The sequence below is a fragment of the Xiphias gladius genome, chromosome 10 (assembly GCF_016859285.1).
Source record: "Xiphias gladius isolate SHS-SW01 ecotype Sanya breed wild chromosome 10, ASM1685928v1, whole genome shotgun sequence".
NCBI lineage: Eukaryota > Metazoa > Chordata > Actinopteri > Istiophoriformes > Xiphiidae > Xiphias > Xiphias gladius.
In genome coordinates, this window is record NC_053409.1 from 27,106,143 (window position 1) to 27,121,454 (window position 15,312).

At 48.6% G+C, this 15,312-nt stretch overlaps 1 protein-coding gene and 1 non-coding gene across 2 annotated transcripts; one reads left to right on the plus strand and one right to left on the minus strand.

Moving 5' to 3' along the window:
* Positions 1-1,948: 1,948 nt before the first annotated feature.
* Positions 1,949-9,756, minus strand: LOC120795275 (4F2 cell-surface antigen heavy chain-like). Its single transcript, XM_040137053.1, has 8 exons — positions 8,962-9,756; positions 7,409-7,599; positions 6,522-6,695; positions 4,807-4,904; positions 3,955-4,097; positions 3,212-3,527; positions 2,846-2,905; positions 1,949-2,644 (listed from the first exon to the last, which is right to left on the minus strand). Exons 1-8 carry the CDS (start codon positions 9,303-9,305, stop codon positions 2,297-2,299), a joined length of 1,674 nt encoding a protein of 557 aa, XP_039992987.1. The 5' UTR covers positions 9,306-9,756; the 3' UTR covers positions 1,949-2,296.
* A 4,137-nt stretch (positions 9,757-13,893) lies between these two features.
* Positions 13,894-13,999, plus strand: LOC120795977. Its single transcript, XR_005708308.1, has one exon. It is a non-coding gene; the product is annotated as a U6 spliceosomal RNA (small nuclear RNA).
* Positions 14,000-15,312: the final 1,313 nt, after the last annotated feature.

A 15,312-nucleotide genomic window follows, 5' to 3' on the forward strand; every position in this document is an offset into this window, starting at 1 on the left:
CCGAAGCGACAGGTGGACAGACGGTCACGAAGACGAAACCAGAGGCAGACTCACATTATCCGACCCGGGGTCCGGCGCTCCGGCGCTCCGGTCCTCCACGGAGGTCCAGTCTTCGGCGCCCATGTCAAACACGACGCTGCTGTCCCAACACTTGTTGCGGTGGCCATTTTGTTTGTTTGTTGACAGAACTCATCTTCTGCCTCCGCCGCTGCCGAGCGGTTGAACGGGTGCAATACCACCAGCGACCACACGCCGACTGGCACGACCCCAGAGGGGCGCTGTTTCGCTCATTTTAGAGACGCGCACTGGGGGCGAGATGGCCACTGAAGCCGAGGGCTGCACCCGGCAGTTATTTCCATTATTGATTAATCTGTTTTCTTGGTGAACGGATCAATCATCTGGTCTGGAAAATGCCAGAAAACTGAAAAAACATCTTTACTTTCTAAAGTGATGTCTTCAAAGTCCAAAAAGAGATCTGGATCCCCTAAGCTCCGGCTACCGTCTCCCTACTTGTCCCAGTGATCGAACGGTTCTCTCTCAGGTACAGTTCGGGTTCTTTAATCTGACACAGTTTTTCAGTTTACAGACTTCAGGTGGACTATAATAACTCCCGCAGCAGGAGCACTTCGAGTGCCTCGCAGAGGTTTATTCCCCGACTTGATATTCTGGCAACAGTCTTGATTTTTTTTTTTATTTATTTTTTTTTTTTTGCAGAGCTTAAAGGTGAAAGCGTGACGACGTCGTATTCGTGGCTTCTGACCAGATGTATGAAATCATCGGTGTGAAATAGATTATCCGCTGAATATAATCAATCTGTACACGCTATTTCCTGAGCTCTCTCTCTATCTATCTATCTATCTATCTATCTATATCTATATATATATATATATATATATATATATATATATATATATATCTATATATATATATATATATATATATATATATATATATATAAAATAATTTTTTCTGACAGCAACAACAGAGAGATGACAGGAAGTTAGGGGAATGAGAGAGCCAGTATGGTTTGGTCATTTCACCGGATGACTTCATTTGTCCAGTTTTCCAAGGAGCCGTAAATGTACTGTCCTGCTTTAGCCCACTGTTGCCCAAGCGTCAGCTCATTCGTACCCGTCATCCTGAAGAGCTCCCACGTCACCTACGGTAGTTGACATCTGCCTTCATCGAGATGTCTGTGGCAGTAGAACACCTCCCGTTTCAACCCGACAACGTGTAAAGCACAGACACGATCCTTAAAAAAAAAAAAAAACACATCACACTTGAAACACCTTGACTTAATTTTTATTGTGTTTTCACAGAATGCACAACACAGAGAGGGCGAGTGTATCATCACATAACACGATTTCTGTTCACCTCACGATAAATGTGAGGGAACTGGTGACGCTGGGAGAAAAAACACCACGAAACATTTATTTGATTAAAGCCCCATGTGGACTGGATTTGGTTCCGTAGAGGAAGTGGGCTGATGTTAACAATGAGCTGCTCTGGTCAGTCACTTTCACCCCCACCTCAGTAATAATTACCACCACAGTGACTTCCTGTTTCTCTGTCAACCGGCTGCTCCTCCTGTCATTTAAATTCCACCCAGAGCCACGTCCTTGAACTTTAAAGTCGATATCTGGTTTTTTATTTTATTTAGTTTTATAAGCTCAGTGCGAAATTTGACTTTAGCGGGAAATTGGAGGAAGTCAAAAACGTTTCTGCTGATCTGATTTTATAACCGACATGTAGAACTGTTTGGGAAGCAATAAGAGGACAGAAAAAATTAAATCCGGAGAGCCAGACCCCATAAAAGATGACCACATGGGCTGTGGCATGTCAGCTACAGGTAGCTCGTTTTTAGCATCTTCTAGCCGATATTTGTTTACTCTCCATTAAAAGCTGCTGAACCAGCTGTGATCAGCTCCTGTTGCAGTGTAGCCGTGGATGTTCAGCCAATGTTCACTGGATCACTGTGACACTGAAGGAAACTTAAAAACAGGAAGATTCTGAATGAAGTTCTGCAGCCTCTTTTTCCTCTGGTTTCTGAGTGGATTTGTGGAGCTTTATTGTGGAGGGACATCAGAGATCACGATGTCCTCAGGAAGTGGACGTCACACTGAATCACATCAACATGTGTCTCATGTCTGTGAGAAGGACCATTTTTCATCTAATTTCCCCACCTCCCCCTGTAATTTTAATCCAGTCTGAATGGGCCTTTGATCATTATTTTTTCTAGAGGTAATAACTGATAACAGACGAAACTGAATCTAATCTCTGGCGGCCTCTGCCTCCTCTATCCAGCGTAAGGAAACCTGAGGAGCACAGCCTGTCCGGGGCCGAGCCGCAGGTTTTTCAGGTCCACCGTGCTGTCCGCGGGGAGGACACTGGCGTTGGTGCTGAGGACCACCGCAGCCTGCCGGGGCAGAGTGGCATCGCTCAGCTGCAGCACCGCCGCCTCCTCCGCCCAGTTGAGGGCAGCCAGGTAACGCTGGCTCTGGTCCCAGACGCGCAGGTACGCCAGCGAAGAGGAGGAGTTGGAGAGGAGGACGAAGTCTCCGAACAGCAGGGAGCGCTCCTTACATCGCAACTCGCTCAGACTGCGGAAAAAGCTGCGACAGGACAGACGCTCGGCCCTCTCCTCCTGTACAGAGACAGAGGAGAGGATCGATTCACAATAATGACCTTTACTACCAGGACTGCTTTTTTTTCTACTGCCCATTTCATATCCCTTACATTCAGTTTTTCAGTTTTTTCTTTTTGGATTATCAGTATTAAAAAATAATGTTCTCAGGTTGCCTGTGTAACATCCCAGGGTTTTGTTGTTGGTGCGTCTGTTGTTTACCTGTAGAGTCTCATTCAGCTCCTTGCCAGAGTCCCAGATCATCTTGGGAAACTTGGTGCCCTTTATTAGAAGTGACAAAATGTCAACAGCAGTCAGGTAACGCAAGACAAACAAATTGGTGAATCAGTCATAATCGGTTGTCATGTTGTTAGCACTACTGCTCCAGTTGGTGCTGATCACTACTACCATTACATGTGTAAAGCGGCAAATGTGATCACCGTTGGGGTTTTCTGGTACAAGGTTCACACATTTTCAGACATTTCTACACACTGATCCCACACCGTGTCAGATCGATTGACCCCGGAGCAGGCGGCAGAGCACGCTGACAAAATAAAACATTTCGAGCCCCAGGCCCTGTGTCCTCACCTCGTCCATCAGGCCGATCTCGTCTCCGTAGTTGAAGACGGGCGTCCCGGGCAGCGTGAGCAGCAGCAGCTGGTGCAGTTTCACCAGAGCCGGGCCCACCAGCGACGCCAGGTGACCCTCGGCCCGACCCCCCAGGCTCCAGGCCAGCTTGGTCTGGCTGTGGGACGAATACAAGCGCTGGACGGACTGAGCGCACTCCGTGGCGTTCGTGTCTCCGGGACGGAGGACCCTGGAGATCAAGAGGTCAACGCTGGTGGAGGAGAGGAGGGAGGACACGTCTTCGGCCGAGGATCGGTCTGTGATGCCGATCAGGACTCTGGAAAACAACATCCACAGAGCTCTCATTTATTTCATGAAATATCAGCAAATAGAGAGAGAGAGAGAGACAGCAAATACGTTACATACATGTTTATATTTCATTTTTTTTAACCCAAAACACAGTTGGATGTAGCCTACTCTTTACAGCCCTGAGTAGTGTCTGCAGGTATTTATTGTAGGCAGGCTGTAAGTAGCCTGAGAGACGAAACCCGGGGCAAAAAGCAACTCCGTCACACTACTTGCTGCTGGTCCTTGGGTTTTTTTGCCTTGAGCTCGGCTGAACGCTCCTCAGGACGAGACTGATGTGTCACCATTTTTATCAACTCAGATCTTCTCTCATCTGGATTACAGAGGCTGAACGGTAAATCCAGGCTTTGTTATTAAAAATGAACCCTTCGTGTGGTCCCACTGACAGTATTTCTGACCTTTTGTTGGGACGCTCGTCCGTCCCGTTCTGGACGATGGCTCGGATGTCGGCCCACAGAGACGGCACCACGCTGGACACACGCTCCACCCCCAACAGCTGGATGCCGTCCACACCTTCATTCAGCCAGAACACCAGAGCAGACTGAGCGGCGAGGGAGAGAGACAGACAGATGTTAGAGACAACCCCTGCTGTATCAAACAGACCAGGTGTCTGGTTCTGTTTCCGATGGTTTGGACGCTCTACATTTATCACGTCGTCTCGTGTTGTGGTTTGTGTAAATCGGGAAACATTATCGTGTGTTATTCCAGATGTACGTAATCTTTTTTATCTATTTAAGGGACACATCAAACTACAGTGCTGTGCAAACAGTTAGACACTTTAGGTCCTTCTCCATCATCCGTCCCATCGGGAGACATGTGATCGTCCAAAAGACCAGGAGAACCAAGGGTCCTGCAACAGATGGTCTGGCCCCCACAGAGCCCTGATCTCAGGATCACAGAGTGAGTCTGGGACCACATGAAGAGACAGGAGACACTGAGACAGACTGAATCCACAGAGGAACCGTGGCAGGTTCTCCGAGACGCTGGAAGGACCCGCCTGCCGAGACCCTGAAAAACTGTGAGCAGGTGCACCGCGGAGACCTGGCGCTGGTTTAAAGGTAAAGGGGGGTCACAGCAAATACCGATCTGGTTTAGGATTTTTCTCTTTACTGCAGGTTTAGATGAAGTTCAGTGAGAAATGAGAACTGCTCACGGCTTTATGTTTGAAAACATCCTCTCTCTACCCTCAGTGCCTGAAACATTTGCACGGTGCTGTGTGTCTGTACCGGCTGTTCAGTGCAGGCTCTCACCTTCAGTCTCTCTGCTACGTTGGTCACACTGATGTTGGAGAACCAGGGTCCAGATGATCCCCGGTAGTTTGGAGTCAGATCCAGAACCACGGAAATACCTGCAGAAACACATGATACATCAGCAGAACACGCGGTGTGGTGACAGTACTTGATGTACTGGTACTTTACTGGACTATTTCCATTTTGTCTTTATTTTTTTACTGTACTTTTCAGTGAGAAAAGCTCTATTTATACCACATGTTGCATTTAAACTCTATTCCTAACAATAACCTCATATTTACATAACTTTCTCTTTCATTCATGCAAAAATGCCTTAAGGTTACATATCAGTGATGATAATACAGGACTTGAGCAACACCCTGCTCACATTCAAACCTGTATATAAGAGACTGTGACTTTAATTTAAAACTTCCCCAAAGTTAAAATATCTCAGTAATGAAGCAGACCAATGTCTTTTTCATTAAAGGTTTTAACTTTCAACCAACCGAAAACAAACCAACCTATCAGAGGGAATCAACCCACCATTAAATCCCTTTAAAACCTCCCTCATCACTAACGCTTGATGTCTGAAGTTCTAGTTTAATCAGTAATAAATCCTGAGGCCGGAACCACGAAGCCGGATCTCTGGTCAGCGAGCTAACTTCAGGTTCGACACCTGGGTTTCCAGGGTTACCACGGTGGTTCGCTACTCATCCCGGTACATCGCCGTGGTAACTCGTGCTGCCCACCTGACCTGCCCCGCAGCGGGTTAGCTTCAGAGGATCAGGTCAAAACCTGTCAACACGCAGACCACCGACCAATCAGGTCACTGGAAAACATCCTACGGGATCCCGACAGGGACAAGAGAGTTTACGACAAAGTGACAGATAATGAGGAGCAACAGCTGTTTCTATAGATCAGCGGAAGGGTTTCTCTGTCGGAGGCTTCCCGTGTGTCCACTCTGGTTCTAAAACAGAGCTTCTAACAAAAGGAAGGAGAGTTTATCACTTTAAAGAACTACACAAAAACCATCATAGCTTCATTTTAACCGGACAAAGACTCTTCGATTCCCGACAGGATTCGTGACTCTTCACTGAAGATTTTACTCTGATTCTCTCACTGCAGCTCAGAATAACATGAGGAGAATCTGGTAAATGGAAATGGAAACTGAACCCTCTAGAACAAGAATCCACACACTGTGAAATATTTCCCAGGATGAGCGATGACCGTCTCGGTCAGACGGACCTCATCAGGCATGAACTACTTGTTTCTTCTCTCTGCTTTGGCAGCACAAACAGTAGGTTTGTTCATCATCAGACAAAAGGGAACAGATGCTCTCTCAGTAAGAAACTTATTAATGATTCCTCTACTTTTTGACATTATATCCTCGGTAAAAACTGGAATATATTTCTAGCGTTTCTTTTCGAGTCCTGTGATCATATTGTTTACATCTTACCTGGCTGAATATCCCTCCATGACTGACTTTACCTGCAGTCTCACCGTTTCCTCTCCTATCATATCAAGTATTTTATTCATGGTTCTAACGACATTGCTTGCGATGAACAACCTCTTTCACATGAGCTCGCTCGTAGTTAACCGAGCCAGTGGATAACCAGCTTCCTGATACAGGTGATCCAGGCTCAAAGATGTGCCGGGTACGTTTAACTGGCTTCGTAGTACAGGCCCCCGATTCGTCTGATTCCCTGGTTTCTGTACCCATGAGTGTGTCTCCTCACCCTTCTTGTGAGCAGCCTGGACGAAACCCTTAAACTGCTCCAGGTTTCCGGCCTCGGGGGAAATCTCCTCAAACCTCAGGCCCATGGCTTCGTCGGGCGGAGCGACGTGGATCGGTCCGACCACCAGACCTTTAACCTTCAGCTGAGACAGACTGCCGACCTTCTGCTCCAGACCTGAGGGACGAAAACAGACCCGCTGTGACCGATGACCTTTGACAGCACGTCTCCACACGAGGACGAGTTCTGGAGCATATTTCAACTAAAAAAGGTTAGAAAAAGTTACATACTGTAGCTTCAACCATTAGGCCACCAGACGTCCTGCCTGTGTGCGTTTTGACCGACAACGCAGCGATACCCTGGTCGGTTCAGCGACACAGTTTAGTGACAAATCGACAACAGAACCAGTTCACAAAAGGCCGGTGACGGGGTGAAACAGATCCTCCCCCAGACTGTTCAACCGTCAAACACCTGAAGTGACAAACTGGTTCGTATTTAACGCGCGTCTGCGATTCTGCTGTTTAAACGGACTGTGCTTGATGGGCTCGTTTCAGAGACGCTCACAGCTGCTGCCTTCGCTGTTGCTGGTTGACACTCATACTGACGTGAAGCAGGAGGAGTCCAGAGAACATCCGCTGCTTTCCCGAGCTAGTTTAACGCCAAGTCAAGGAGAACTTCTGCCTCCGTCCCTTTAGAACAAAGTTCAAAATGGGTTTCACTTCTGCCAAATGTCACCAGACGTGTAGTCAGCAACATGACGCGCACACAGTTATTTTGATGAAGGACGAGTTCCGGTTCTTGTCTGCATACAAGCACCTTTACTGAATAAGGACGGCCCATCATTTGTCCTGTAAACACCGATATAAGGACGATATTCATCGTGTTCTCACCTTTCAGGTTCTGGGCATCGGTGAAGGCCCGGATGTTTCCGATCTGGTACAGCGGGCCGTCGTTCCACCAGCTGGTGACGGGCAGGTCTCTGCAGCGAGGGGCCTGCAGGATGATGAGGACGGCTCCGACCAGCATCCCCAACCAGCCGAGCCAGAACACCACCAGCAGCGCCCAGCGGGTCCTCACCCAGCTGAGAGGACAGGGAGGAAGAGCGAACAACGTGAGCGATCGTGCTCACGACATTTGTGAAAGGAGGAATATTAATTCATCATTTATTCAACAGTGATGATGCAGTACATCTCCCGGCCACCGGAGGCAGCGGTTGAGCGGAGCGCGGAGCGAGGAAGATCAGCTGTTTTTAATCGATCCTCGGGATGATTTCCTGCCATTAACTGAGTTTGAATTTTCAATATTCTTCCCATAACGAGTTCTGTAGCTCAGGGACCGTGGCACCAAAGACCCGGGTCGCGGCCAGACAACAGCGTTCCCTCGACCAGCTCCATAAAGAAATGGGTCTCCCGGTCTGGTTTGGAGGAAGGGGACCGGTCTGCACGGAACCCTGACCTCGGCCCCATCCAGCTCCTCTGGGATGAATGGGAACGCCGACTGTGAGCCGGACCCGATCGCCGCCATCGGCGCTGGACCTCGCCGACGCTCTGGGGTCTGAACGGGACCAGATCCCTGCAGCAGGTTCGACATCTGCCGGATTATCTCGGCACAGAAATTAATGTTCCCCAGAGGATGAACCGCAATAACTCTGGCGAATTTGAATTTTGTCCCCAGCACTTTAAAAGACTCTCACAACCTCTAACAACCAGTCGCCAGGACTTTTCCCCAGGGACTTTCCTTTATCCCAGTTTGGGGGTCGTACCTGTACTTTACTCGAGCTTTTCCACTCTCTGCCACCTTCCCGAGGGAAACGTTGTGCCTTTGACCCTCACGACATTTCTCTTCGAGCCGCGGTTACTCTGCAGACTCAGACTGACAAGGCAAAATATCATCGATGCATAAATAATAACGTATTGATGTTCAGATGAAGTAACGCTTCAGTGACGCCGGCTGCGGCTTTGACCTGGTGAGAACGTGAATGCACCAGTCGGTCGGATCCGGCGATGCCGCATATGTTACTCCGCATTATCAGCACTCGTTCACGCAGCGGTTTTCTACACCTCCCCGCTCGCTTTGTGCGGGGATTCCAGCTTTGACTTTAACAGTCATTTAAACGTCGCCTACACGTAAAAGCACCGGTAAAACTAAAATCCTACGTCGACCACGAGCACCGTGACCACCGCTGGCCGGGTGGGCGTGGGCGGTGCTGATCCACCTGTTCATACAGGCAGGAATCGATCCTGTGATTATTAATGTGAATGTGCCGCATCTGCTCACACGCCATCTGACACGAGAGCCGCACCCTGTCGGATCCAGCTGAGAGCCGGTCTGTCTGCACTGCAGTAAAACCCACTACGGACGCGAGTCCTGTCTGCGGCCTGTGTGTCGCCACCCTCAGTGTGTTGTAGCTGCGTGTGTGTGTGTACAGCGCGGTCCTCCTCACCCCGGGGTCCCCGCCACCCGCAGCAGCTCCTCCTTGCTCAGCCCGGTGAATTTCACCTCCTCGGCCTCCTCGGGGATCTTCAGCTTCAAGGAGCCGTTTTTCTCCACCGCCGCCGTCGCCGCCGCCGTCGCGTCTCCGCCGGCCGACGGACCGTCCGCGACGCGGTCTCCTCCGGTCATCGGCTGCTTCTCCTGCTCCTCCTGGTCCAGGTCCGCCAGGTCACTCACATCGGCCTCCGTCGCATCAGCATCCGCAGCGGCCTGGGCCGGATCCGCCGCATCCTCCGGCTCAGCATCTTTGGTCTCCGCTTCCTGCAGCTGCACGTTCGTCTCCTCCGTGTTCATACCGACAATCACTCGTCAATGTACCGACAGCGAATAGAGTCCAGTAACCCAGTGGCGGGGGTCGGTCTGTACCGTCGGATGTGGTCTTGTCTGACCGCAGCACTGCGGCTCTGCTGCTTTCAGTGCTGTCGGAAATGCGGGCGTCAGAGTGACGGGGTGCGGACCCCCCCCATTCACAGAAAAAACCACGTCACTTAGAATAAGATGGGGTCAAACCCACCCACGTGAAAACAGAACAGGTTCAGTTGATGTGTGAAACCAAACAACGGCAACAGTTCAGGCGGGAGACGATCTGTCCCCGGTCCGTCTGTGCTCATGTGTAGACCCCACGACGAACGTCCAGGCGTCCCAGTGGCGTTATATCTCGGCCTGGTTATGAAGTTTGCCCTCATTGTTCCAGTCCCACGGATATTTGGCTCCGGCCTGTCTAACGGGAAACACGGGACTAAGATAAATAGGCCTTGAGTGCTTTATTCCTGGGTGATATTTCCCGCGATTTACACGGTGAAGCCACGTAAACACAAACGTATTTGTGCGGTGCTGACAAATGAACACATTCTGCTGCACATTGTATTATAGGTCACCTTCCTCAACAGGTGACAGGTGTATTTTGTTCATCGCTGTCGCTGAACGTGGCTGCTCTCGTCCTGTTCTCTAGCTGAAGGTGCCTGGATGCGCCGACAGGGCGACGCATTTCCGAGTGCACGTGAAGGCAGCATTAAAGGGGCGGTCCGGGTTTTCGCTGCGGCGGCTGAGTGTCGAGCGTCGGCGGGAAGAAAATGAAAATCCGCCCCCTTGCCCTCGTTTATTCCGGCCTGTCTGTGCGGGTTTGTGTGTCTGCGCCGTGCGGCGTGAGACCCAGCTGACTCAGCAGCGCTGCAGACTGCTGACCACCACTGAAACACCCAGTCCGGACTCTGAAGAGCGGCTCCCTGGCACGGGAGGCGCCTGCGAGCCCCGTAACCACCGGCGGCGCTCAGGGCAAATCTGTGCCACTGTACCGGAGCGTCTTGCTACCCTGCTCCCGGTGTCAGCGGGACACACTGAACTCTCTAGGCCACTACGTCTGTTCTACAGCTGGACTCTGTGGTTGCTGAGATTTGATATGAAAACGTGAAAAACTCTTACACTGGAACCCATCACTGGAGAGCGAAGGGTCTAGAAGGGCAGACTGGGGGAACATCCCGGAAATTCACATTTAAATCCCTGTTTCTAGGCAACAATAACCCGCCCATTAAGTATCAGGCTGTTGGTTCAGGGGCAGAGAAGCCAAATACACAACCCCACTTATCCTGATATTAAGGGATGAGCAGACGCTGCTGCAGCTCCACCGACACACTGGGAGAGATAAAATATTCCTCTCGTATCCAAACTGCTCAGCACTAAAGCCTCATCTGCCAGTGATACACGAGATAACATCTTGTATAATAAACCTCAGACAATGAATTAGACCTAATATTCATATTATGAGGTACTATTTAATTTGAACAAACCCTTCAATAACAAGACCAGGTCAGACGACGGAACCAGTATGAACCAGTTACTGAAACGTGGCCCATTGAGACGACATGTGAACCAGCAGTCACTTCCAAGCTGCTGCTCTGCTGCTAAAATCCTGATTTCATAACCACGACGTCGTCTGACAGAATCACCAGACACACGAGTTAAAGACGACGGCTGAGCTGAGATTTCAGGTGTATTTACCTGTAAAATGATCAGTCGGAGAGAAAGTTAGAAGCTCATTCAGTTGAATGAGAGGCGTAGAGACGTGTTGCCTGCGGAGGGAAAGATCGACCTCGTGCTCGCGGGGCAACACTGGCGACTCTCTTCTAAGTAAAGTAGCTCAGGTTTGCCCAGAAAGTCGCTGGATTGGTTGCTAAGTGCTTTTTAAAAACAGTCACTAAAAGGGTCTGAAAAGTCGGTAAATCTAGCGACAAAGGTCCTAAGTTGTCAGCGCTGCCTGTAAACGTCCCCTGATGACGCAATAGAAACTGTACGTGTCAGTTCACTTTGAAAGAGCAACGACCAATGGGGAGACTCCAACACTAGGCCGGTTGACCAATGGTGTAACAGAAGCACCTGGTCAGTCAGTGACAGACATGCGTGGTTATAGGGCTGGTCCCGCTGTTGCCAACAAAAAAACGGGTTTTTGGGTACTTGCAGAAATCAGTCAGTGACTCCAGTCTGGATTTTCCAGGAGAGCTGGCTTCTGTTAACAGACCAGGTAAGAGGACAGGCAGGTAGGTAGGGAGCCGTGGAGGTTTCTGGCGGTGGATGAGTGAAAGATGAAAAGTCTGTTGAATGTCCCTGAAGATGAAGGAAGGTACGGTGGCTCTGAGGGTCAGAACACAACAACATTTCAACAACAATCTTTCACAAAATGCAATAACATTTCAGATTACGGAAAAGGCGGGACAAGTTATGTGGCTATGGTTACGTAGCTAAGTGTTAACGTACTTTGTAACGTTGAAGTTATTGTCTTTGTTTTGTTGGAGTCTGTGCCTCTGTAACTGAACAACAGTACGTAGCAACGATAACTAGCGCTCGCTAACTACAGTGTGTTTTGCTGGGGTGCCACTTTATCGCTACAGGCTGCCCTAGTGCTTTAAGCATCATTGAGTCCTTGGTGTGGGCTCCTACGGTCAACCTCGGTTATCAGGGAGGATGAAGCCCAGAGACGATCAACAAAGAAAACGCAGAAGGTGCAGAGGCCTCGCTGGATCTCAGTGGGTCAGCTGAGAACCCGGAGCCGGAGAACGTCCCGGGGATGGTACATGATCGACGGGGTAAATGAAGTGTACTGATATGTGCAGCCAGTATCTGACATTATAGTTGGATAAGGCAGACGTCACTCTAACAAATAATGAAGGTAAAGTTTCAATTAGGCTCAAACAGTGTAGATAACTAAGTTCTCAAGTATTCAGATCCTTTATGCAAGTAAAAGTACCAATACAGCAAAGTAAAAATACTCCATTACAAGTTGTCCTGAATGAAAAATCCTACTGAAATAAAAATACAAAAGTATTAGAAGCAAAATGTAGTTAAAGTACTGACCAAACCACTTCATTATTATTATATGCGGCATCTTTAGATGATTAATACTGAAGCACCAGGGTGTAGCAGCATGTTGCTGTTGTAGCTGCTGGAGGCGGAGCTGGTTTGAACTGCTTACATACAGTTTTATACACAGGGGTCAGCGGATACATCTGAGGGGTCGTCGGGTGATTCTTGGGAGAGGAAAGAAGAAGAAACGGAGTTCTGTTACTCAAATCGGTTTTCACTCTTTGGACTTTTTCTCTAATCATTGGTTTTTGGCGAGATAATGGATCATTGGAGCATTTGTTGAAATGAAACCATGTGACAAGCTCAGAAGGAAAAATCACTGTAGCGGCGGAGCTGTTAACAACTCATAGACATCTGAACTACACACGGCTTTTTGTAAGACGTCAGAAACCGAAACAGTTGCAAACCACTAATGTGTTGTATTTAAAAGCTTGTTATACCCCCCCCCCCAAAAGGAGCTTGGAGAGCTATGCCCGGATCTCCAGCTAGAGGAGCTACCCCCCTTCTCAGGTCCAGGATTTGGTATGGACAAAGTCAGTCCAGTCGGTCCAGTTGCCCCATTGCTCCATCACAGCACTTTGGTCAGTGTTGGATGTTTTTAACCCCTCATGGGTTTGAATAGGGTGGACAAAATAACGGGAACACCTGTCAACATAATGCAGTGCAGCTCAGCAGCACGGCAGACTGAAGCCTCTAAGAGGCTCCAGTTGCACCAACACCTCTGTTGAATCAGACTGCATACGTTTTGACTAGGTGTTCCTAATAAACTGACCATTGAGTGTGTGTGCTCTATTAATACATAACATTTAAAAGAAACCCTTTTTTTGACGTTTGAAAGATACTTGACTCTTAGAAAACATCTGAGCAACTTGTGGTAAATTCAGCATGTAAGTGCTGATCAAAGCGACACTAAATATTTGCAACGTGCAGGATGTTTCACTGTGGATTCCGACAGCGGTGACAACGGGTCCGCACATGGTGGGATTTCATTAGATGAAAGCTCAGTGGCTGTCAGTTGGAAGCCGAAAGTTGTGGTCCGAGCCCCCGATGGAAAAAAAAAAAACTAAGTCACGTTTGAAGAGATGAAAATGCGTCGTAGGAAAAACAAGACGACTTTCAAATGATCGCGTTATCAGTAGAATACGGTTTAGGGCGGTGGAGATGTAGGTCGGTGGTGGGAGGAATGCAGGAGAACGGGGGGAGGGGCTGGGAGACGATCTTCTGTTCTTCCGCCTGCAGCCCACCAATCCCGGCTGTCGACGTACAAGTAATTTGCATAAAATTCCCGTCAGCCCTGTGAACTCCTGAAAACGGCGAACGGGACCCAAACCGGGTCACGTTAAATCACTGTAGGAACAGGGCTCAGATCACAGCGCCCAGACCTCGCTATACTGTTGTTTTACTGTATGGTGAAACCACGTACAGCCACTTTACCGCCTTTACAACCGCTGTGCAGCCGACACCGTGACTCAGGAGGGCTCCGGACGGACGACCTATATATTAGGAGCAGAGCCTTGGTACTGTCGTGTTATTTCGATAACACATATACTAAAATTGGAACGATACAGAGAAGATTAGCATGGCCCCTGCGCAAGGATGACACGCAAATTCGTGAAGCGTTCCTCATTTTCTTTCACCAGACGGCCTGGATTTGCCCCCGGAGACTCTGGCTTCGGAAGGAACAGCGCTCCCGGCTGCTGGCGGCAGGAACCGGCAGCGCCTCGACAAAACTGGAGGCCAAGTCCGTTTTCCCGTCAAAAACCACAGACGGGGAAACGTGTCCACGCGAAGTGAACCCGCAGGTGACTGAAATCACCGGAGAGGGTGACCCGGAAGTAAAAAGGCGAACTGTGCCAGAACTCTGCTGAAGCTTGAAGCCTGAGTTGGCTGGTTAGTGGATATATGGTGACATTATTTTAGGTGAGCGGCGTGAATTAATGTTGTGGAAAACGTTGGCCATATTCCATATTCCCGAGTCAAATAAAGAACGTCTATAAAGTCAGAAGCAGAGGTCCCCATCACCCACCGTGAGGCGTATTACACTGACATGGTTTGAAATAATAATAATAATAATAATAATTTGTCACTTAGGCTGCACTTTTTTGTGCTATTAATGTGTGCAATGACTTCATGGTGCTTCACATTTTTAAAAATCTTAAGGGACAAAGTAATATGTTTTGTTTTAGACGTAAATGCCTCTATGAATGTACTTGGAAAAGTGGAGGTGCACAAATATTTAATATTGAAGATAAAATAGTCACTGCAACATTTACAGTGAAGCTGTGCTGTGTCCTGTCACCAGCGCAAAGAAAATTTCACTTTTTATATGAACTATTGTATATTTGCATTTCTGTTACTGTCACAGCAGGAAACCTGTAAACATTCAAAAGCAGAATAAGAAACCAGGTCAGGACAATATTTTATTACGTTCATGAAAAACAGCAACGCATTCAGCATTTATGATGAATTTAAATGTTTAAGCTGATTTCAACATTTCTTGTTTTGTTGAATGAATGAAAACACTTGGTTTCATTACATCAAACAGAAAACTGTTCATGTATTTGGGATAATGTGTAATTAAACACGAGTCACTTTTCATTGTTTGAAACTTTATCAACTGGACCAGAGTTTAAAAGAAAGTTTGTCGAATCTGAACAACGAGCCGCTGTTCAAACGCGTCGGACTGAGAAACACGGTTCAGTTATCAACGGGGAAATTGGGCCACAGAAAAACATGGCCGCCAACATCCCCGCAAAGGGCGGGAGTTAGCAGGAAGTCGGACATCACTCGAGTTGTCTTCGAGCGGGGACATCCGGCACCGCGTCCCGAAGACACGCCGAGGCGCCTACGTTGTGACAGGAACAGTAAAGCAAACAAAAACCCCGCAACCTGGATCAAGTGTGGCAGAAACAGGCCGAGGAGCGGCTTGGCCTCACGGTAGCGC